Source organism: Engraulis encrasicolus, chromosome 20 (genome assembly GCF_034702125.1).
Source record: "Engraulis encrasicolus isolate BLACKSEA-1 chromosome 20, IST_EnEncr_1.0, whole genome shotgun sequence".
Classification (NCBI taxonomy): Eukaryota; Metazoa; Chordata; class Actinopteri; order Clupeiformes; family Engraulidae; genus Engraulis; species Engraulis encrasicolus.
This window is the reverse complement of record NC_085876.1, coordinates 29,819,871-29,844,037: the sequence shown is the minus strand read 5'-3', so window position 1 is coordinate 29,844,037 and position 24,167 is coordinate 29,819,871. Positions and strand designations below refer to the sequence as shown.

Genomic DNA, 24,167 nt, shown 5'->3' with positions numbered 1-24,167 from the left:
CGTTGTTTACACATGTTCACTAGGCCTATCACTGGCACCACTTCAAATCATAAAACTCAAGTCCTGTATTTCTGTTTCATTTTATCTCTGTGTAGAACTCCTGAAATTCTTCACTGTTGCCACACACACACACACACACACACACACACACACACACACATAAAACGGATAAATGAAGGGCAGAAAGGTGATGTGTTACTTCTCATATGCAGACTAGAAAAGATGGGGCTTGAAGGAAAGTGGTGTGACAGTATGGTTTCATTATACTCTGTCATAATGACATGTCATTATACAGAGTATAATAATATACACAGTAAATTATTTTACGAATAATCTTGAATGTATTTATCTTCAATTCCAGGTCTGTAAGCCTGGGGGAAGTACAGAGTGGGAGGCAGGTGGGCACCCGCATGGTAGTGGTGCGCTTCACAGAGCAGGAGGCCAGCGTACCCTGCATCACTGGAAAGGTGATGGAAGCCTTAGGATGCAATGATCCTCTCATCCTCACCGATCACAATGGGATCGAGCTCATCGATTCTGAAGGAACCAGAGGTGCTTCATTTGTGCAACTTCACTTTAATTTTAGTTCAAACTAAATTAATTTGTATTCATGTTAATCTCAATAATTACCTCATATTCTTACATTATACTGAATTGTACTACTTCAGGGTCATTTTACTGGAAACAAAACTCCAGAAAAATTATGGCGGTGGGGGTGGCGGACTTTCAGGCCGCCCAACAGAGGAAGCGCCGAATGTCGTAAGTTGGAATAAGCTTATTTAGTGAAGCACATTATATCTGCTGCGTGGAACGGAAAGCCAAAACCAATGCAACCAGGAGAAAAAAATATCCACATATAAAAATATCCAGCTATGTGGAAACAGCACCTAAGAGTGCAGACCTCTGCCAAGGAAGCTGTTTGATAGAACATTTGACTGTTACACCCTATTTTTATTTAAAGTCTTTCTACCTTCTTAGGTGGAGTTAGAAACTGGAATGTCATAACTTGCCCTGTATGTAGCCTAATTCAATTTGCCGTCACTGAGGGCATCTAGATTTCTGGCCTCGCAATGGTGAAGAATCTTTATTTTTTTTAGAAACCCTGGCTCTGGTTTGCGATCAGTATCGCCAGCAGAATTTAGTCATTTTGTCTTTTCCAACAACTCTGCCAAGTTTCAGCCAAATCCATTCATAAGTTTTTGAGTTATCCTGCTGACAAACCAACACAACACTGGAAAGGTAACCTTGGCGGAGGTAATACATTTATATACATGCACATGCATTTATTTCTGTTTTATAGCCGCAGAAATGATGATGGCCTGGACGGTGTGTTCACCCATATCGAGGAGGTTGTCCTGGCCTCTCAGGGGCTGGCACAGGTGTCAACGGCCATGCAGGAGCTGTCTGACCTTGCTCGCCAAAACACAAGGGCGTTGGTGTTGACGCAAGAGCAAAGCGGACCCATTAAGGCCACCTTCACCTGTGCAGTTTGCCGAGGTCAGTTTGGTAGCCTCTTACTGCAGATGGGGTCGCCGGCGGGCCTATTCACTATTTGCTGAAAATACTCAACTACATCACAATAACATTGCTATGACCGTACCGAGAGCCTTAAGTAACAGATTAAGACATAGCCATTACAAATTTGGTGACAGTAAGGTTATAACATAGGCTCAGCGCTAAGAGCTTATATGTTATTTACAGCCGTCTCCAAGAGTTGTCGCCTATCCATCTGTTGGAACAACAGCTAATAACATGACTTTCAATTTATCACCTGGCTTCAGAAGTCACTCATATGAAAGCTACAACCCTCCCGAATGAAGTTGTATGTACAACAATAAAATTCATGCACCAAAGAAAGATTGACCCTTTAATGAACACAGACGGGGCAGATTTTCACAAGACAAAAGTTTTGTCGCCTTTGAGAACCAGTTGTGTCGCCCACGCCCAGTGCGGTCTTTCGTCAGGTTATTAGCTGTTGTTCCAAACAGATAGATAGGCGACAACTTTTGGAGACGGCTGTACATGTAGACGCACACTACTGGCAAATGTAGTGTTGATTTAAAAAATACATTTGTAACAGTGGTCATTTTAGAAGTGTAACCCTCCTGTTACCCTCAGATTCAGGGTACATCTGTGATCCTTGGGGTTAATTTGACCCCAGCCACTTAAATGTCTACAAAATCAGGGGAAATCAAAGCTTTGACACATGTTTATGTCTCAGACATCTACTATTGCTCTGCTTGTGACATAAAAATGCCTTATATATATCCTAGCACCCCCACACATAGCCCACACAACAAAAAAAACCCTAATCTATGACGAGGCAAAAATTTGAGGAAGAAAAAAATAGCAATAAAATGTCACTGATTGATAGACATTATTACTATTTCAAAATGTGTACAACACTTAAGAAAAACATTTTTTTTGGAAATGTCACTTTTTTCACATTTCCCCATCTATTTACGAAAAGTCAAATCAAAGATGAAGCAGAAGAAATATGTACTTCATAACATTAAATCAAATAGACCCCAAGGATAATAGGAGTGTGTAGGCCCGCAGTGTCACTATGATTTGGGAGGGTGTGCTTGGGGTGTTTGGAGTGCTTGAAGTGTCTAATTTTTTTCTTTACACTGGCAGGATGTATGGCTGAGCCGATGTTCGCAACATGCTGCGGGAGCCTCGTTGCTTGTCGCCAATGCACAACGGAGTGGCTCCAGCAGTCATCCCTCTGTGTGAAATGTAGAGCTGACAATTTTGCAGGAAATACGCACAGGGTAACTGGCCTCTCTGAATTGTTAAATGCAATCGGCCAACTAGATTTTTAGTGCCCTTGCCACCAAACCTAAAATAGTTCTTGTTCTCAGGGTTTTTGGAAATGGCTTGAATGTGTTTGCCTGGCTCTTGCCCGACCTGTAGTTTGCACAGCTTCTTGAGCTCCACTACTATGTTTGGGAGCATGTAGCAGGATCGCATTTCTGTACTCAAAAAAAAACAAGCGAAGCATTTATTGCTTCAATATATTAAAAAAATAAACCTTCAAAAAAGTTTGCTATTGATCTCCTAAGCATCAATATATGCCCTTTTTACTCCTCGTGGTGATGATATTGATATTGCAGCAATAAATGCTTGCTTTATTTTGTGAGTACATTAATGTAATCCTGCTACATGCTCCCAGACCGCCATGTGTGTTAAGCGCCACCAGGGGGCTCCAGAGCTCAAAAACACAGGTCGGGTAGGAATCAGGCTGTGAATTGTTGGCTAACTTTTTTTTTTTTTTTTTAATTACACCTACACAGTGGCCTGGATTTTTTTTCAATTTGAAATTGTTTTATTTAACAATGGTTCTCACCTCCTTGTTTTTTTTAAGAAGGTAACACTGATTTGTGTGTGTTTTTCTGTTTAACCTGATGAAGGTCTGAGACGGAAACATTGTGTATTATAGAAAAACAGTAAAATAGTCTGTGTTTAGTCTGTTTGTTTAATATAAGTTACATACTTTTTCAAGAAAATAAATGACGTTTTAAGATTTTTTATTTTTCAAGAAAATAAATGTTTTTTGATGGAGAAAATGATACTTTTTCAAGAAAATAAATGACGTTTTAAGATTTTTTATTTTTCAAGAAAATAAATGTTTTTTGATGGAGAAAATGACTCTTTGCTATGAACATTTGGTTCAACATTTATTCTACCCTGTACAGTGTAGAGTTTTGACTTTATAATGGCCACAGTTGCAGTAAGTGTACCTCAACAAAACATAAACATGTCGTCCAGACTTGGATTTTAAAATGAACCTTAATTGATTACATGAAATGAAGAACAGGGATCAACTCGGAAAGAACCTGAAAGTGAGACTGCCTTTGTCAGTCTGAAATGAATTCAAGAGCATCTCTTTGTAACATCAATGAGGTACATCAATGCATCTTTGAAAGGTGTGTAATGGTAATTGACAGCATTATCAAAAAGAACTGAAAGGTTCGGGTAATGCTGTGTAAAGAGCTGCTCTGCTCTCTCTCTGTCTGCATCTGACATAAAAGGGTCACTTCCAAATGAAGACACTCTTGTGAGGGAAGATCCCATTTCCCTATCGTACTGATCAGCTGCTTCAGTGACATCTGGCACAAGATCTTCTCTGATCCTTCTCACAGTTCCTCTGCCGGCCAGATGATTTGGTATCCCTTTGCCTATAAGCACAGGTTCAAAGTTCGTGAGGTTCAAAACACTTTTACAGTCTGTTCAATTGAATGACTGGTATGGGATATTGCACACACCTGGGATCCTGTGAGCATTCCAGGAGTCCACAAATCTTTGTAGGCCAATGCCACACAGCTGGCCTGTCAGGTTAGAGACGACGAACTTGGTCAGGCTTTCTTCCATGTCAATTGCTTCCTGATCTTGTAATTGTACCAGGGCCTCCTTTAGTGGGTAGATCACGCGGTTGTTAACCTCTGGCCACAATCTTTCCACCGTATGATTCTGTGGGGGAAAAGTATGGAAGAAAGAATGTAGATGGCAAGCTTCTACTTAAAGGTAAAACAGTAGGGCCTACTTGACTTAGTGCTTTGTCAGTTTTCATGGTGTAATGTAGACTGATAGTTTGCAGACAGTTCAGATTACCCTTGTTGACTGAGTTTGGAGGTATGGCTCTCGTTGCTGGTTGTGTCTGTATTCCGACAGCCTCTCTTGTATGTACAGGCACAGGTAAAACTCTTTTCCATGGTCCACTCTCAGTTGATCCCACATTCCGTAATGTGTTACTGCTGGCCTACATATGAAACATTTCATTATTGGTTGAAGTTGTGGTGGACCTTTTTCACCAAATATTTCGTTGGCACATGAGGCAATTTCAACATGCATTTCATGCAGTGGGGACAGGTGCTGAGCAAACCTGATTCAATGTAAAGTACACAACAGGTAGGTACACATACGGATACTGACCTGTACACTTGGTCATAGATGATTAGGTTGTTTTTGACAGCCATTATTGCATGTCCAACTATTTTCTTGCTATAACCATCTACAGCAATCACACAAGTGGTTCCAAACATGACCATTTTTTCATTTTGGTCCATGTGTAGCTTGTGTCCCATATATTCTGCATCATATGGGATCGGGTTCAAATTACGAGTGCCCTATGGGGGAGGGGGAAAAAAAGAAAATATCACGTTTGGCTGAATGAAGTCCATGTTTTGTTATTCATACATAGGCAGGGCCGGAATAATGCACCTGTAGGCTAGATGTGGCTGCAGAAGCCCTCACCTGCCAGGGGTGTTACAAAGAGTTGTTATGTTATTATAAAGATGACAACGTCTAGGCCTATGTAAATGTGTCCGGGGGGCACACAGACACAGAGCCTAGGGGCTAGACAATTAATAACCAGGCAATTCATCTGGCCCTGTACATAAGAAATTGGCATACACAAAGACTTAATAAAAACAAGAATTTAGACCCGTTTTTTACATTACTTGATGTCGTCGTTCATGGTAAGGGATATGGGCTGCTCTCAGAACTTGTCCAACTCTGCATTCCCCTGCATGTACACCAACGGAGGAAAGGTAGCCCGTCATCATTTTCCGACCATAAGTAGCTCCCGTCTGTAAAGCGTGCGACACACACACACACACACACACACACAAAGATTACAGAAAGAGAAAAGAATAAGAGACTAGGCCTACCTATCACATGAAAATAAAGCTGATATATATATACGCAATATATATAATACATTTTTAATTATTATTATTTAGTTTTTTCCGAGATAAATTAGAACAAGATAGGCAAGTTGGGACAGTTCTGTTTCCGCATTTTTAAGCACAATTAGATGACCTTCACTCTGTCTAGACTTGACCCTAGCACCCACACAAACACGCTTGCGTATACCCATGGCCGGAGCACCTGATTTCAGCACTAATTTTGTTTAACCTATGGGGTGGTGGTTCATTAGCCTAAACGTGCGCTCGCCTAAAATGTGAACACATGCATGCAGATAGGCATGATTAATAGGCCTATCTTCACATTGGCGTGAAATGACATAGGCCCTACTTTTGGCCAAGGACAACAGCAAATGATAAACTAAAAATTGTGCAGGCTCACTCACTTGGGTTATTGCCCGAGATACAGCAATTTCAAGGTCTGTGTCAGACGTTTGTCCCTTTCTTCTCATGTTGTGTGTTGCAAGCAGTCTCCGGATGCTGATCTCCGATGTCCCGCGCTGGATACCCATTTCCCGCAGGTTCTCTGAAATCTGCCCATATGTGTCTCCATTCATAAACATGTCATGAATAATGGGAAAATATGACTCGAGTGAGACCATTATAAACAACAGGCCTTTCCTTGACGAACACAAGCAGAGCGCTAGGCTTGGAACGTTGCCAGCAGGAGGCGATGAGATTACTTTCCCTCCCGAACGAACACGCTCGAGGCTCGACCTGTTACCATGGTAAGTTTCGCATAGGATCATGGGGGTGTGAGGAAACAAAAAACAATAAATCATAAATTACGGTCATTATTTCGTTTTGGTTTCCTTACTTATGATATGTTCTGTCTTGTGTTGGAAAAAGGAAAACAAACATCAATTCCCATTTATTTGATCATACAGAAAAACGGAAAAACAAAATATTGAGTCGTTATTTCGTTTTCCGTTTGTCAGATGGACTGGAATAATTGAATGATCGGATGATACACGGACCCTGATCATGTTTCATAATATAATAGTTTCATTTTATATTTTTTTGATTATTTACATGACTGAAATTTAAAGAAGGAGTTTTAACTGTTAACAGATGAACAGTAACTGAAGTTACTGTGTTCTGCCTCAGTTTGGAACATCAGAGTTCCAGAATTCTGCAGGTCCAGAGCAGAAGGCAAAAAGCAGTAACTGAAGTTACCGTCTTCTGCCTTAGTTTACCCAAAGGATTTTCAGCTTGTTTTACTTTACACCTTTTCTTACCCTCAAAACAACTGATTTCAAAGTCCATGTTTGTTCACATGATAAAACTGATGCTTATTATTGCAAATATGACAAAAACTCATTTTTGAAAAATTTGAAGTTACTGCCTTTTGCCTTAGCAGGGCAGTGCTGTTCTCTCCTTCGACGTAACCATGGAAACATTGCTTGGTAGGGCACGCCGAGTCGTTCCTGAAGTTGTAACTTTGTAACACTCTGCGGAAGCTGAAGTTTGTTTCCTAAACATTGACAGCAGACAATGGACCGCTGGGAAGCTAAATAACAACAGGATTTTTCGTAAGACACTTATTATCGTCATAGACATTCCATTAGGCTAGATCTGCATGTGAAACAATTAAATTAGCTTTAGTTGTTGTTACACCTGGTATTTATTTAGGCTATGTAAACCATGTTTAGTTTAGTTTAGTTTATGTGCCACAGACTACCTAGGTAACATATTTCATAATCTGAGAAATATGCTGCTTGTTTGTCTGGAGAGTTTGTAGCTAAATTTTACAAATGTGGTTGCAGGCAACATGAATGCATGCTGAAAACAAAAATGGAGGACTTATTTCAATCCCAGATGTCTCAAAACTCCTTAATTTTGGAGAGTAAAGGACTAAAGAATTTCCCTGTAGAACTACTACAGAATAATAATGTGAGATACATTTCTGTGGCTAAAAATGATCTGAGAAGTCTCCCTGAAGAAATATGCAATGTGTCAAATTTGGAAATCTTAGCTGTTCAGGGGAACAGACTTACAACACTTCCAGCAGCCTTGTGGACATCAGGCAATCTGAAAGCTCTCAATATAAGTGACAACCAAATAGACAAACTTTCAGAGGGAGTATGTAATCTAACAGAAATTGTACAGTTCCATGCAAATAACAACAATTTTGATAGTCTGCCAAATTCATTTGGAAGTTTAACCACCCTGGAAGTTCTGTCTCTAAATGACAACCGCTTGCCTATTTTGCCGGAGTCATTCGGAAACCTGATCAATATGAAGACCTTGAATTTGGAGAGAAATAGATTGAGGATCTTCCAACGAGCTGTATGTCAACTGGAAAACCTCATTCAACTAAACATGTCTGGGAACAAGGTAGTCACTTTACCACAGCAAATTTCCAATTTGACAAAACTCAAGGAGTTGTCTCTTAGCGAGAACCAGCTGACATCTTTACCACCACAGCTCTTCAAACTTGTGTCTCTGGAGGTATTAGACCTCTCAGGAAACTTGTTGACAGCCATGCCAGATGAGGTAGAAAACTTGGTGAACTTAAAAGTTTTGAAGCTGTGTGGAAACAAACTCAAAGTGCTTCCAGAGAAGATCAGTTCTTGCTCCAAACTCCTTCACCTCCATGTGAACCACAATCTTCTCACCAAACTCCCCAGGAGTATTGGATCATTGGCTTGTCTCGAAGAACTTCATGTAAGTGGCAATCAGATCGAGACACTACCTAAAGGGATACGGTCTTTGACAAAACTGTCTGTGTTGAAGTGTGCGGGGAATCTCCTGGTCCAGTTCCTCGTTGATGTCAACCATCTGTGTGGACTGACCCATGTTGACCTCAGCGGCAACCACATCCACGACTTCCCCAATGAACTTTTCTCAGTGCAGTCCTTACAGCGTCTGGACCTCAGCAAAAATCTCATATCAAAACTTCCCATGGAGGTCAGTAAGATGCCCTCACTGAAGCACCTGGACCTCAGCGAGAATCGCCTCTCCGACCTTCCAAAATGCCTGTACAACCTTGACACACTCAGCCACTTAAATGTCAGTGGCAATGCCCTTCAAATGCTCCCTGGTGGCATCACCAGCCTTGGCAGCATACAGGAGCTACTACTACACAACAACCAGCTGAAGGATCTGCCTTCTGACCTGTATTTCCTGAAAACGTTGAGGGTGCTGAATCTATCAGAAAATAATCTTGGAAGCATCTCCTCTCACATCAGAGGCCTGAAGGAGCTTAGGGAACTCAACCTATCCAGCAACCAATTAGCTTCCTTTCCCGTTGTGGTGTGCGACCTGAGGACACTGCGGAAACTCTTCATCAGTAACAAAAAAGGCAAGAAGGTACTGTTCCTTCATTCAACAAGAATCTGTCAGCAATTTGCATTATGCTTTTTTTGTTGTAATAGTTTATAACTATACGTACATCACATATGTCACAACAGGACAGAATTAACCATCTACTGTATATGAGCATATAGATACAGTATATACATGTATGCACACACCACCTGAAACCTCCCATCAGTTAATTTCGTTTCATTTGCATGTTATTTGCATAGTTAACACAGCTTCCAGAGATGCTAGACAGACTTCGACTCCTGAGGGAGCTGGACTTCTCAGACAATGAAGTGACTTACATCCCAGAGGCTGTGTACGACCTGAAGCACCTCACAAAACTGACGGTCAGCAATAACATGCTGACGAGCCTGCCTGAGGGAATCGCAGCCCTGCAAAACCTGCAGCACATCGACTTGCAAGGTAATATTAGGATTATTACATTATTATAATATTATTATTGTTGTGGTTGTTGTTGTTATTACATTACACTTGGCGGTTTGGATTAGCTGCCCAAACCTCGATTTCAGATTAAAGATACAGGCATGTAATTATGAGATCTCATTAAAGGTGCACTGTGTACTGTAGGATGGTGGCCAGAGTAAGTATTGCAACTATGCTGCTAATTGAAACTGTGCTACCTACAGTATTGCCAAATGATGTCATCTTTTCATGAATATTTACTAATTAATAGCCTAATATTTCCTAATATGACCAAAGTACAGTATGTTTTGCAGCTAAAAAATGTCCATTTAAGAAAATTCAAAATGGAGGACATGGGGAAGATCCACCTTGTCATGTATGAAAAGTGCAATTTTCTCAGTCATAACCAATACTTACTATTTGATGGTGGTGGTGGTAAAAGGTAACATTTGTGAATGGGCAGCATGAATTCTGGAAAGAAACTGCTGAAAATATTACAATGTGCAGAATAGCTGCATTTTGAAACATTATAGAAAAACTGCATGTTGTAATTGTCATTTTTTCCCCTTCGAGAGCTCTTATTTTTTTCCTTTGAGAACTGGCTCTTTAGCAACCACATACAAATGGTTGTATGCCAGCAGCGGTTGTACTATTCTTGGGGCCCTAGGCAAAATGCATGGAACCCTTTTGAATTATTTTGCTGGTATTCACCATGGTGGGCCTGACTGTTGGGGGTCCCTACAGTGGGGCCCTAGGCAGGTGCCTATTGGTAAAGCTGGCCCTGCTGTATGTACACACCTGTGTTCCTCCAGGCAACTTGTTGCAGCGTCTCCCGTCCAGCCTGGCTCAGATGAAATCACTGAAGATGATCAAGCTGGAGGGCAATCCGCTGGTGCAGCTGCCTAAAGAGATCTATGATGGACAGCAGGCTCTGCCAGTGGGCTGCTTCCTCAGCTGTGAGCTCACCAGGGACGGTGCGTACCTACTGGGCGGCTCCTGGGGTCTTCCTTTTCTTCTTCTTTGTCATTTTCTTTTATTACATGACAATGCACATAGCTGGCACTTTTATTCAAAGCGACGTACAGTTATTTTAAGTACAGGGTATTGGTTGGTTACAGTCCCTGGAGCAGTGTGGGTTAGGCACCTTGCTCAAGGGCACTTCAGTCTTGGTGTGGGAGGTTGGGAGTGGAAGGATGGGATTCAAACCTGCAACCCTCTGATCTAAGTCCCATCTTCTTAACCATTAAGCCACGATGTCTTCTTCTTCTTCTTCTTCATCATCATCATCATCATCATCATCTTTTTCTTTTTCTTCTTCTTTTACTTCTTTTTCTTTTTTTGGTAACTCGTTATTTGAATATAGGTAGAAAGCTAAACAGCATCAAGTAACAAAACATTACATTCCCCAACCCACTCCCTGCAGCCCGAATATGTTTTTCCCCAAAGTAAATATTGTATATCACTTCGCAGAAGAACCATGTATCAGACATAAACCTGGGCATAATTCATGGCAAATCTCCTTGTGACACCTCTTGTGTGTGTGTGTGTGTGTGTGTGTGTGTGTGTGTGTGTGTGTGTGTGTGTGTGTGTGTGTGTGTGTGTTTGTGTGTGTGTGTGTGTGTTTGTAGCATATCACACACCCTAGGGCAATACTGTAGAGCCCTAATGTTTATTTTGACATAAGATCTCACTTTGCAGCATAAACATTAGCATAATTCATGCCACATTCCTTTGCAACAAAAGATGTTGATCAGATTTTATTTAGTCATACAGATATACAGTACAATGGCATAATCTGGTTTGTTATTACTGTGTCTTGCTTTCCAGAGCACATTCTGCGAAAGATGTTTCGGTTTGTGGCCAACAATGTGCCGGAGGAGGACTTCAGTCACCTGTGTGAGAGATTTCGAGTCCCTCCGGAAGCCCTGATGCTGGACCCAGTCGTGCAAAGGTACAGGATAGGGCTGTAGCGATATTGTATCGAACCGAGAAATCGCAATACAGTATGCACAGTGATGATACTGTACCGTGGTGCAAGATGGCAGAATCGTGATACGCCCATTTTTTTTTTACATTCAGACAAATTTCATTTGAAGTTGTTTAAGTTGTGGCATCATGTTGCAAATATGTAAATGGCCTGAAGTTCATGAGGAGACATACACTACATCAGTATTAGAAGAAGGCATGTCATGTTAGTAGTGTGATGTCATGTTAGTGAAACATTTATTTTAGTAATACATTTAAAAGATTGCTTTTCCAAAATGCTATGAAAGACCGTTTTTTATTGATTTCGGTTGCTGCCCATTAAAAAGACATAATTTGTGAATATTTTTGGAAAGGGGTATAGTAAAGGATTTTGAAAAGTAGCTCTTAACTTCAAGTATAATCCCTATGAAAAGAGTAAAATGTCCTTATGTTTGTCTGTCTTAGTTATTAGTTTTGCATTCATCTATGCAGCATCGGAGGTGTCAAAAGTAAGGGAAAAGTAAAGGAAAAGTCCAGCCAGAGTTTCCTTCCAACACAGGGGACAGTTACATGTATTTACTATAGAGCAGTCTTGTCATCTGCGTATTTTGAACTGGTTGGGTTGAAGTTGTGCGTGGGATTTCACTTTTTTCTGTGACACAACTGCAGTGTTTCTACCTCCTTAGGGACAGTGGAATAACTGGTACAACAACTATGTAGGCCCTAATGCCATGTACTACAGTTGTACTTGCATTAGTAGAGCAGTAGCAGTATCCTGAAGGATATCTGTCAGCTTACATAAATACTCAAATACACAACAATACACAAAGACCTAATACACATAATTGCACATTATACAATAGTTAGATCCGGTCAATTTATTTTGCGATATCTGATTGGATGAGACGCGTTCTACTGGCATTCTACGCGTCGGTGAGGAGGATGATGTCTAGGTGGACATCATCCCCGGAGACTCATCACGCCTAATAATCACTCCGCCGTGGTTAGAATGTATCCAGGGCCGCGCATTTTGAACTCGCCATCATTCTATCTCGTAGTCAAAATAAATTGACCGGATCCAACAATTGTATAAAGGGTATTTTCCCGGTGGGCCGACAGTACCAGGGGCCGACACTGTTGTGTTTTCCTACCTTTGTTTTTCCCTTTGGGCCTGGCCCACAGATTAGAGGGGGCGGCCCAGTGGTCCGTCTTCAATATAGCCAGTGGGCCGGGTCAGGATATAGTTCAAAAATCGGGTTGTGCGTGTGTGAGGTGCCAAAATGCCCGGTTGATTTTATCGTCCCAGTCCAGCCCGGTGCACTAGAGTTGTACTTGCATTATGGATGTACTTCTTATTCTACTTTTCTAATTGCACGCTTCTCCGCAGCCTAGCGGTCAGTGAGCGGACGATGATGGCGTTGGAGCTGTGGAGGAAGGTCTACCCTCGGGACACCAGTCCCGCCACCATCGCCGACCAGCTGGTCAGGGGCCTGGTCCTAGCCGGCTTCCATAGCCTCTCTGCCCAGGCCCAAGCCATTAAGATCTACGCCAAAGCCATACGACTCTGAACGCCCTCAAGACGGCTGTGCTTCTAGACTGCTAAACTTCTTGTCTTCCGGAGTTCTTGTCGATTTAACACTAGATGAAGGAGAACGTGTATTAAAATCTTGTTTTAAGTAAAACCATGAATGTAGTCATAAATTTTATTCTCATTTAACTTTTTATTCTTCTTTCAGGAGTTGTAAAGTGACAAACATCATGTTTTCTTTTTATTGATTTATCGCACAATTGCAATGAAGTCAATTCTTTAATTTGTCAAACTCGGATTAAGACAGTATTAACTTGTGACTACTATGTAAAGTGCTGTTCCACATTAGAATTCTACATGCTTGGAGATATGTTTGTTATTTGACCAAAGGCAGGCTGAAATCAGATTCAAATCAGATTAGAAATCAGATTTATAAGAGATGGTGCGCATGATATGCAGATGGTGCGCATAATCTAGGCCTTTACAAATAATATAAAAAATATAAATATACAAAATATACAAATAATGTACAAGATACAAAGTATTACTCTAGCCAGCATCAGCAATGGAACATGACCCCCCCTGCCCCACCACTGGTCTACTAGACACCACCGTAAATCACACAGCATTCCTGAAAGCATAAGATTTGGTCAAACTTACAGTGCTCTACAATTCATAGTGCATGTTATAATACACATAAACCAGAGATATCCAGAAATCTTTAGGGCAATTTTAATACTTTATTATGCTGATGTAGCAGATATCATTTGCTTAATGCACTTTTATTTCATTGGATACATCTAATTATCTGTGTATAATCAGCAACATAATGGTCAGTTAGGCTACTAGTCAGCCAGATAGGCGAAAGGCACTGTAAAGGGTCGATAATGTGATTCGTGGGAGGTGAAGTTGTCCCCAACCAATGTGATGCTGAACCTATGGCAAATGACATCATATAGTCAGACATCAGTTCAGGCGGGGACAACCAATCATATGTGCAGGTCTGGATGCGGATCATGGAGTTATTTGATTGGCACGGTACAGCAGCCAATAGGCGAACGCCTCCCGTCAGGCGGGGGGTGGGATCAAAGTCATATTTACAGGTAGGCGAGTTGAACCAATAATGCGAGCGACACCGCATTCATACAGACCCTCAAGGAATACCGTCGGATGAATGGTACAGACGACCAAAGGAAATTGTGCTTGGTCATTTCATATCGGACCGAACTGAAGCTAATCTTTGTGGAATTCATATTTTGACGCCTGGCAAGACCTTTCAGGACGCGGAAAAATGAGTAGTCATTTGTTTCACGTCAGCAGCTTGCTGATAGAAAATGCTGTGGAGAAGATGAATAGCAACTTCACATCAATGGTCCTGGCAACGTCTGTGTTCACCCTCACATTGGGATATTTTTCCAAGTTGGTGTATAAACAGATGTCAGCCACGGACAAAGACGCAGTAAGTAAGCCAGGGCACTGACGGCGCACTCTGAACTTGACATCAATAGGATTAATGCAACGTCGTACAGGCTTCTGAAAAACTGGAAACTGGGTCAGATGTTTCTAAACGTTGTTCTTGTATTTCTTTTCTCTTCTAGACGAGTCCTCCATTCATTCCATCCAGTATTCCATTCCTTGGCCATGCAGTCGCTTTTGGTAAAAGTCCCATCGAGTTCTTGGAGAATGCCTACGCGAAGGTGAGACGCGCAACACCAATGATGATGACTACTGTAGTAGCCTACTAATTGCGCACCACCCTGTAAAGAAGAAATAGCTTAATTACTATGCTATAATGCATGCTGTTATTGCTATACTACGCACAATATTTAATGCACAGAGTGTTGATTTACAGTCCTGTAACAATGTGGGGTGCCTTGATGGCACTTTAGCTATGGAGTGAGATAGGGGGCAGAAGAGGCGATTCGAACCTACAACCCTCTATTCTAAAGCCAATCTCCTTAACCACTAGGCCACGGCCGCCCCATTAATAATCAATTAATAGATACAAAATAACTAATAATGGGCTACTTTTGCAGGATGCATTGTGACCTGTAAAACCTATTTTGCCATGTATCATTTTTACAAATTTTACATTGATTATTTTACAAATATTTTTTTTCATATGGGCAAGGACATCTGCAGACAGTATGCTCTAAAATGGCATGTTCTTAACTGCACTAACATTCATCTGTATTTAATATGATTTTATGAAGTATGGGCCGGTCTTCAGCTTCACCATGGTGGGTAGTACCTTCACATACCTGCTTGGAAGCGACGCCGCCACTCTGCTGTTCAACAGCAAGAATGAGGACCTGAACGCGGAGGACGTCTACTCCAGACTCACCACACCCGTCTTCGGAAAAGGGGTCGCCTACGACTGCCCAAACCCGGTAAACACTTGTAGAGGAGCTGATAGGTAGGGCCTGATTTACACACAGGCTAGATGTGGCTGAAGCCTAGGGTCCCCCACCTGCCAGGGGACCCCCATAAGCCAAAAGTAAACAAAAAATGGCCGAATTGTGAGGAGATGTGATATTGAAAAATGTGTCTGTCATGCATCATAGTTTTAAATCTTATTAATACTCCACTGTTGCCAGACATATTCTGAATTCCTAGCTTACATGTAATTTTTTTGCCAAATTTGTCTTAAGGCGTCCCCAAAGCAACCTGTAGCCTAGGGCCGTGGGCCATCTTAATCCCACCCTGCTGACAGGGGGGACGGTTATCCCAGGGGGGACGGTTATGTCCGCCACTCGGGGCTGGAACCCACCACCTCCTGGTCAACGTCACAGCTCGGGTATGGGAGTCACAGCACAATACTGCTGAGCTAAAGGACCAGTCCGATAGCTCAGGGCTACCGAAACTGTATGAGGCTTCGGGAGGGAGAGTGTTCCATGCCACACTCTGCTACTTGGCCTCCGTTACACCAGGGAGAGAGGTGGCCCAGAGTTGGGTCCTCATTACATTTTACAGTAGGGGCCAAGTCTACTGGTATGGGAGGTCCGGGCCTAAGCTGTCAGTGGCTCTGAAAACATGTACACAGCAGCATGGTAGCAACTTGGCCAACTTCAGATGACTCTTATAGGGAGACGGGGATGGCCAGTGTGATGGAGTGATCATCACTAGGGTTGTGGGTGACTGTGGTAACAACTTCTGGCCAACTTCAGCTTATAGGGAGACAGTCAGAACACACCCACAACCCTAGTGCTCCATCACACTCCCTTCCCCTGTCATGCCAACGAGCCTGACCACAAACTGTCGCTCAAGTCTTGCCTGGTTACCACCAGACCTAATCACAAGTGAGATCAGATCGCAATGATTGTGTAGAAGTAAAAGGAAGTATGGGAGTTCCCAGGCTAGCTCAAGTCACTCAAGTCGCCCGAATCCCTTTTGTGTCCTCTGTCGCCAGCGTCACCTATACAAAGTTAATTACTTCCGTTGCCAGTGTTGCTGTAGTCGCGCCTGGTGTACTTGTTCCATAAGTCCTGTGTCCATCCGCTCTCTCTCTCTCCTTGTTCTAAACCCCCTGTCTCTCTCCTCATCCTACACTCCCTGTGTCTCTGCAGATATTTCTGGAGCAGAAGAAGATGTTGAAGACGGGTCTGAACATCGCCCACTTCAAGCAGCACGTGGAGGTCATCGAGGAGGAGACCAGGGACTACTTCTCTCGCTGGGGCGACAGCGGAGTCAAAAGTAAGAGGCACAACATATCAGCTTTGCCCTTATTGTAAACTGTTTTTTCTTCATTCTTACAGTGTTTTCGTGTCCAAAACACGACCGCATGCTTCATGAAAATGCAGTATTTCCTGTGTACCAAACACTGCATTCACTGCACTAAAGCTCCTGTAAAAACTGCAGTTTTGATACCATATCTCTCTTGGTTGGGCTACATTGGAGACAAGAGTAAGAGGTAAACACATCATCAGCTTTGAGTGCATGCTCAGCATTTAAACCACGTGGTCGCTGTTTTGGTGCATTTTTCATCTTAGTTACCTAACGTGACTGGGATTACGTAATTCAGACAGACCTCAGTGGCACCACGTGCAGCGACCAATTTGAGTAAAAGCGAGAGTATCAGGAATGTTTTACACACACACACACACACACACACACACAGCCGGTAATCTGAGGTATTTGTGTGGCCTCATAATCTCCCGCTACTATCTCATCGTGATGCAATTTGTGGGAATTTCACACACACATTTTGCTCTAAATTGAATTTGCTCAGCTCCATAATGTTGACACAAGCTATCAAGATACTACTGTAACCTCACTTCACACAAAAGGAATGGTTTCCATGTTTCCAAGCAGTTCCCTTTTGGTCCTCTTTCCACCTCTGGTTGCATTTTGTAGATTAGATTACATTCATCATCATTATCATCACATACAATCACAACATAATTATGTCTTAATATTACGGAACAGTGACCACAGTGGAAAAAAACTCACAAGCACACATGTTCAAGGTAAAGAAGGGCCCAGTGTTAAAATGAATAAGAGTGGTTATTATAGGCTACTAATACAATCATAACGTAACATAACAATGACCTTTTACTAAACGCTAAAATACAAGGCTAGCTTCCCTTTCTGAAGCAGCTCAGGTGTCAGCTCATTCACATTCATTTTCACAAAACACACCTTACTGCCATGGGGATTTCAGTATTTTGAGTGTTTCATCATCTTCTATTGTAGGAGAGTAGTGTAGGGTAATGTAGTGTAATTTAGTGTAATGCAGTGTAGTAGAGTATTGTAGGGTAGTGTAATGTAGTGTACAGCAGTGTAGTGTTATGTGAAGTAGTGTAGTATAGAGAAATAAAACACAGAATAATGCAATGCAATGCCATGTAATGTAATTCCCTCCTCCTGTGTTCTCCATCAGACCTCTTTGAGCCCCTGTCAGAGAAATAGTGTGTAGTGTAATGTAATGTAGCATATTGTAATGTAATGTAATGTAGCATATTGTAATGTAATGTAATGTAGTGTAGTGTAATGTAATGTAATTCCCATCTCCTGTCTCCATCAGACCTGTTTGAGGCGCTGTCTGAGCTGATCATCTTGACGGCCAGTCGTTGTCTGCACGGTAAGGAGATCAGGGGCATGCTGGACGAGAAGGTGGCCCAGCTGTACGCTGACCTGGACGGGGGATTCTCACACGCCGCCTGGCTGCTGCCCGGATGGCTACCGCTACCCAGCTTCAGGTATCATCACTATGTAGTGTGATATAATGTAATACGTAGGTGTCAACAACGTGGCGCAGGCATATTATTTGCCGCAGGCATATTATTTATTCTTTATAGCCTGTAGGCAAATTATCATTCAATAATAGTGTGATTGAGAATGGTGCCATGACATCAGTAGAGGATTTTTAACAAAAATAGCCCTTGCGTAGCCCTCAGTAGTCCTCGGGTAGCCCTTGGTAGCCCTCAGACCCAGAAATGTTGGGGACCTCTGATGTAATATGTTCAGGGGCGGTCCTAGGGGCAGGCCAACCCAGCAACTGCCAGTGGCAGCACCCGTGAGGGGGCAGCACCATCGCGAAACCTTGCCCCTGACTACGTTGTGAAAATCGTCAATTAGCGCTATTAACATGGTATTTTTGTGCTATGACCACGCTATTGCAATAACATGGTATTAGTGGTTGTTATCAGGCGTTATGGGGGGATGAGGGGTTGGGCTTTTTTCACAGTGGAAGGGGCCACTGTTGGAAGGTGGTGTCGCCCGGGGCGCCAGTCATTGTAGGACCCCTACTGAATGTCATGTATTGTAGTGTAACATACACTGACCTGGACGGGGGATTCTCACATGCTGCCTGGCTGCTGCCTGGATGGCTACCAGAGGTTGAGCTGTGCGCAGCTAGTGTCGCGCAGCCAGGAGAAAACAAAAATTCAGAACCCATGTATACACTTGCAATTCAATAATTTATTCCAGACCCAAGGGGATCCATATCGCATAAAAAACATCTCATGTGGGTAAAAATCGTTTGCCAACTACAAATATGACTGGATATAGAGAGCCATCCGGGTACCATTCGCCTCCTGGTTGAAAGCCTACTAGGCTAGGGTATTCGGACACACTATATTGTCACTTCCTTATTTTTTGCCTTCTATCGTACATAGAAAGGCAAGTAGGGGGACTTTATGGATGCAGCTTTGGTCTTGGGGAAACACTGTGTGTGCGACTGCCATCTTATCTTGTCCTCATGTGTGTCCAGGAAGAGGGACAGAGCTCACCGGGAGATCAAGGACATCTTCTACAAGGTCATCCAGAAACGCCGCCAGGCCGAAAAGAAAGAGGAGGACATCCTACAGACACTCATAGATTCCACTTACAAGTGAGTAGGATGAGGAGGAGACAGACCATCTTACATATTAAAACTTAAAAAGCAGAGATCAGTGGCACAGGTGCTGGACATAACAAGATAACTAAAAGGAAATAGTAAATGTCTGCAACACTGTTATATGCTCCCAAATATTTAATGGCACAACATTTCGGATTGCGGACATTAATGCCATTAAACATATGGAGCATTGAACAGAGTTGCAGACATTTATTAATTCCTTTCGATTAAAACTAAACCTTCATAGACTTACAAGTGAGTAGGCTGAGGAGGAGGCCATTTGAAATACGGGGCAGCCATGGCCTTATGGGGCAGTTGTTGCCTAATCGAGTTAGAGAGCTGGTCTTTCAACCTGACGGTTGTAGGTTCCAATCCTAACCGACCTCTCCCTACACCTCCATCCATGGTAGAAGTGCCCTCGAGCAAGCTATTTTGGTGGTGATCCGGATCATGATGCGGATCCAGGATTAAAAAAAAATATTCTACACCATTAAATCCCGCTTCTCGCTACTCTACCCCTATAGAGACGGGCGTCCTCTGAACGACGACGAGATCGCGGGCATGCTCATTGGCCTGCTGCTGGCGGGACAGCACACCTCCTCCACCACCTCGGCCTGGATGGGCTTCTTCCTGGCCAGAGATCGCCCCCTGCAGGAGCGGTGCTACCAGGAGCAGAAGACTGCCTGCGGAGATGACCTGCCCCCTCTCGACTACGACCAGGTACAGTACACATTACTGTTCATCTAAACTATTACAGTAGTATACTGTATATCCCAACTACAACCAGGTACAGTATATATTACTGTACATCTCTACTATCACCAATTACAGTAGTATACTGTACACCCCAACTACGACCAGGTACAGTACACATTACTGTCCATCTCAACTATCACCAATTACAGTATTATACTGTACACCCCAACTATGACCAGGTACAATACATATTACTATACATCTCAACTATCACCAATTACAGTAGTATACTGTACACCCCAACTACGACCAGGTACAGTATATATTACTGTACATCTCTACTATCACCAATTACAGTAGTATACTGTACACCCCAACTACGACCAGGTATAGTCAGTACATATTACTGTACATCTCAACTCTCACCAATTACAGTATTATACACCCCAACTATGACCAGGTATAGTCAGAGACTGTTTATAGGAGGAGACAAAACACTGAAAGTGTCCGTAGGAATGAACGGGTGCAATTTGTAACACCAATATGGCGTGTGCTTGCACATATCCCACCTGGTTTTCATTGCGATTCCAATCATATGGGTTGTGCATCGCTCAGTTGTCCTATACCTTTTACCCCCGATTCATTCCAAGATGCCCTTGGTCTTACTAATCTGAAATAGCTGCCCTGAGGAGTAGCCAAGATGGCCACGGAGTGAAATGACTTATGGGAAATGATTTTGGTATAGTATTACATCTTCAGATGAACCCTTTCACTTGGGGTTATGATGTGCGAGCTATGTTTGTCAGTAAATTCCTGTAAGGTAATAGGACGGTGACAGTTGTGTTGACGTACTGTATTTCTTTTCATCTGTTGCAGCTGAAGGATCTGCACCTGTTGGACCGCTGTCTGAAGGAGACGCTGAGGCTCCGCCCACCCATTATGACCATGATGAGGATGGCCCGGACACCTCTGGTACATAACACACGCTTCTATTGGTCCATTTGGCCCTGTGTCATCACCAGGGCTTCCCCTGAGTGGTTGATGTATGAGGCAGTCATGTTGAGCAAATGTGCAAGGTTGCAAGTTTGGTGACTTTGTTTTGTATGTATTTTTTTGAAGTGCATGTACAGAGGCTGATCCAAAGTCACGTCATGTCCTAGCAGGTGGTTAGGGTGCTACGCAAAATAAAGGCTTTGAGGTTTATCATTAAAGTAGAACAACATTTGAGTGTGTTATGTGAGGGTCCCGGCAAGATTGCCAAAATGTCAAAATATCAGCATTATTTTCATGTCATCCATAAAGTCAGATGTCTTATTTACCCTTTAGCCTACTTCAAGGTCAAAATCATACCTGGTTATGGTATATTAGTTTAACAAAAGGCAATCTTACTACAAGTGTACACAGTACAAGCCCTCAAAGATGCAGCAGTACACAACTCCACCAGTAGGTGTCTCTAATGTACTTTGAAACCCTCAAGAGAAAGCTCTCTCGACAAGTTGTCAGCTGGAAAAGCCCACAAGTCTTGGTACTTCAACAGTAACTTGTTTTAGCATGGTAGAAATTCAAATGAAGTATAGGCTAATGGCGTATTGAAGTTTACATGAATTAGCTCTTTTCATGTGACTACAAACACCTTTGATTCAATGCATTGGAAGCAGGACAAGTAGCATCCGATGGCATGGACATTTCGTACAACCAATCTAGGCACAACCCCACTGTTCTCCATGGACACCAGTAGTAATTTTTCCTCTTTCGCCTCAAAAAGCAGAACTTGTCTTTGAGAGAGGCTGATTATTTGCTCGTCTCCTGTTGCAGAAAATCGCCGGATACACCATCCCTGCAGGCCACCAGGTGTGTGTGTCTCCCACGGTGAACCATCGCCTGTCGGACACCTGGGTGGAGCGCATGGAGTTCAACCCCGACCGCTACCTGCAGGAGAACCCTGCAGCCGGGGAGAAGTTTGCATACGTGCCCTTCGGAGCAGGTGAGACACACACACATACTTAGGCTGTGTTTCCATTGTAGCCGGAACGCCCTGCTGTCCCGGCTATCCCCTGCATTGTGTTCCTTTGCCAATCAAGAAGAGACCACTGATGCTGTTCTATTCCTCAGCAATGTAGTTTATTTTCTTTTATACAAAAAGATAGCTTAAGTTGTGATAGGCCACCGCTCATCTGTTTAGAAGGTGCAGGATTCAGTAGAAATTTCTGTATAAAAAGAAGACAATCTGCACACTTCAGGTCTATTTTTGTGCAAAGAAACTTTACTTGACTTGCAAGCTCTAAGGACCGAAAGCTTGCAAGTCAAGTAAAGCTTCTTTGCACAAAAATAGACCTGAAGTGTGCGGATTGTCTTCTTTTTATACTAAAAGATAGAGCACAACATGGGAGTTAGGCACTGTATTCGTGTCATCTGACCAGCCTGTCCCAGCTCAGTTTAGGGAGGGAGTAGTTCACCGACTTGCCATTCAGAGCAATTGAGACTCGGCCTAGTCTCAGCCTGTAGTTTCTGCGTAGCTTTTAGACTGTACATTTCCTGTTGGTCATTTCAACAGTTTGAAAAAAACTCCTGGATTCTGACCATTTCGCTGCTTTTTTGAATACACAACGTCCTCTAGGATTATTAAAGAAAAAAGCGAATTGGATAGTGTGTGTACGTTTTTTCAAATTGTCTGATGAATCACCCCTGGGCAATCTCCTATGCACCTGCTAGCTGAGGTTTGCGGAGAAAAAAAAATCGCACACAAGTTGAACTGTTGGTCATTTCCGACTTGTGTTTTCTCCTCCAGGTCGCCACAGGTGTATCGGTGAAAACTTCGCCTACGTGCAGATCAAGACCATCTGGTCCCTCATGCTGCGCACCTTCGACTTTGAGCTGGTGGACGGATATTTCCCCACCGTCAACTACACCACCATGATCCACACCCCCAACAACCCCATGATCAAGTACACACGCAGGAAACACTAAGGAAACATCAAGTATACACGCAGGAAACACAAAGACCCACTGTATATACGCCCTGGACTGCAGAGTGCACAACTTCACTGGATGCATTAGAAAGTGTTAAGTCAGGATGCAATTTAAACAAATGGGGTATTTAAAAGAAATGATTCCTGCGCATTCATGTTTGTTGTGACCCCTTCCATTGATTACAGTTCAAGCGAATTGTTACAGCAGATAAGCCTTTCAGTTAAAGCGATAGCTGCCATCATTGACAATAATCTTACTTTACACCTCCCCCAAATGTTGGAGTTTTACCTTTCTCCTGTACTTCCAACCATTCTCGGAGTATGGCTTGGCAAATTTTACCTCCAATATAGTAATTAACATTGAATCCTAAAATTTGCACTGCCAGACTCGGAGAACGGCAGGAAGTATACGAAGAAAGTAAAACACAATTATTTTACTGAAGGAGAGGTGTAGTATGAGTTTATTTCCCAAAATTGCACAGTTATCGCTTGAACACATCCAGTATAGCCCCAGTGTATGATGTACTTAAATGATACGGATGTGGAGAAGACACTGGAAACAGCAAACGCATTAACTGTAGGCTGTTGGCAGTGAGTGAAGGGTTTGGATATTATTACAATGAACCTGCTGTGTGTGTGTGTGTGTGTGTGTGTGTGTGTGTGTGTGTGTGTGTGTGTGTGTGTGTGTGTGTGTGTGTGTGTGAGACCGTCACAGCAAGAGAAACCGAGTGGTTACTTAATGTTGTTTGTGACAATGTACAGTTCTATTTTTGTATTTTGAAGCAATACGAAGTTTGACCACTAAACCCGAATGATTTGACCTTGATGAGAGTGGCACGTCCACTACAAGAGACGTGCAGCCATATGAGGTTTATAGAAGACACTGCAGTGATGGTTAGAGCTTTCCCACCATTGGAAACACACAATGCCTCTTCTTGAAGTGATCACATCGTTGCCTCTTCAATTTTAGCCGTTTTGGTTCAGGGTTGATTGGTTTGACTTTTAGTAATGTGAAATAAATAATGTGCAGACACTTTAAAACGGAACTGAAGTGATGAAGTGCTTTGAGTCCATTCTTTGTTAGCCAGTGCAAAGGCTGCACACGACTGCAATCATGTAACTATAAAAAATATGCTATGCACAGAAATAAACATTTTTTTTTTAGTAAACACTCATTAATTGATGTTCAGTTCTTTGGCTTCAGTTTAAAAATGTAGTTCAGTTATGCATTAAGG

The 24,167-nt window shown here is 42.6% G+C and overlaps 3 protein-coding genes across 3 annotated transcripts; 2 read left to right on the top strand and 1 right to left on the bottom strand.

The window, feature by feature from the left end:
* Positions 1-3,876: 3,876 nt before the first annotated feature.
* Positions 3,877-6,310, bottom strand: LOC134435851 (uncharacterized). The gene is made up of 6 exons (XM_063184894.1): positions 6,095-6,310; positions 5,463-5,591; positions 4,936-5,129; positions 4,615-4,762; positions 4,269-4,473; positions 3,877-4,181 (listed from the first exon to the last, which is right to left on the bottom strand). The coding sequence occupies exons 1-6, from the start codon at positions 6,308-6,310 to the stop codon at positions 3,877-3,879; spliced, it is 1,197 nt and encodes a 398-aa protein (XP_063040964.1).
* An 806-nt stretch (positions 6,311-7,116) lies between these two features.
* LOC134435850 (leucine-rich repeat and death domain-containing protein 1-like) lies at positions 7,117-13,087 on the top strand. The gene is made up of 6 exons (XM_063184893.1): positions 7,117-7,240; positions 7,475-9,020; positions 9,239-9,437; positions 10,250-10,411; positions 11,265-11,388; positions 12,790-13,087. Exons 2-6 carry the CDS (start codon positions 7,488-7,490, stop codon positions 12,968-12,970), a joined length of 2,199 nt encoding a protein of 732 aa, XP_063040963.1. The 5' UTR covers positions 7,117-7,240; positions 7,475-7,487; the 3' UTR covers positions 12,971-13,087.
* A 984-nt stretch (positions 13,088-14,071) lies between these two features.
* LOC134435849 (lanosterol 14-alpha demethylase) lies at positions 14,072-24,094 on the top strand. Its single transcript, XM_063184891.1, has 10 exons — positions 14,072-14,389; positions 14,529-14,627; positions 15,144-15,320; positions 16,497-16,623; positions 17,954-18,128; positions 19,142-19,261; positions 19,792-19,987; positions 20,840-20,935; positions 21,779-21,947; positions 22,752-24,094. The coding sequence occupies exons 1-10, from the start codon at positions 14,222-14,224 to the stop codon at positions 22,928-22,930; spliced, it is 1,506 nt and encodes a 501-aa protein (XP_063040961.1). The 5' UTR covers positions 14,072-14,221; the 3' UTR covers positions 22,931-24,094.
* The last annotated feature ends 73 nt before the right edge of the window (positions 24,095-24,167 follow it).

Bases quoted from the DNA above. Each gene is read 5' to 3' on its own strand.
- LOC134435851 (XM_063184894.1), bottom strand. From the start codon at position 6,310: ATGGTCTCACTCGAGTCATATTTTCCCATTATTCATGACATGTTTATG. The intron at 5,130-5,462 runs GTAATGTAAAAA...CCTCCCCCATAG, and splicing joins ACCATGAACGACGACATCAA to GGCACTCGTAATTTGAACCC. The intron at 4,182-4,268 runs GTGTGTGCAATA...CTGTGCTTATAG, and splicing joins GAATGCTCACAGGATCCCAG to GCAAAGGGATACCAAATCAT.
- LOC134435850 (XM_063184893.1), top strand. From the start codon at position 7,488: ATGCTGAAAACAAAAATGGAGGACTTATTTCAATCCCAGATGTCTCAA. The intron at 9,021-9,238 runs GTACTGTTCCTT...TTATTTGCATAG, and splicing joins GTAACAAAAAAGGCAAGAAG to TTAACACAGCTTCCAGAGAT. The intron at 9,438-10,249 runs GTAATATTAGGA...GTGTTCCTCCAG, and splicing joins GCAGCACATCGACTTGCAAG to GCAACTTGTTGCAGCGTCTC.
- LOC134435849 (XM_063184891.1), top strand. From the start codon at position 14,222: ATGAGTAGTCATTTGTTTCACGTCAGCAGCTTGCTGATAGAAAATGCT. The intron at 14,390-14,528 runs GTAAGTAAGCCA...TTTCTCTTCTAG, and splicing joins CAGCCACGGACAAAGACGCA to ACGAGTCCTCCATTCATTCC. The intron at 19,262-19,791 runs GTGAGTAGGATG...CTACCCCTATAG, and splicing joins CTCATAGATTCCACTTACAA to AGACGGGCGTCCTCTGAACG.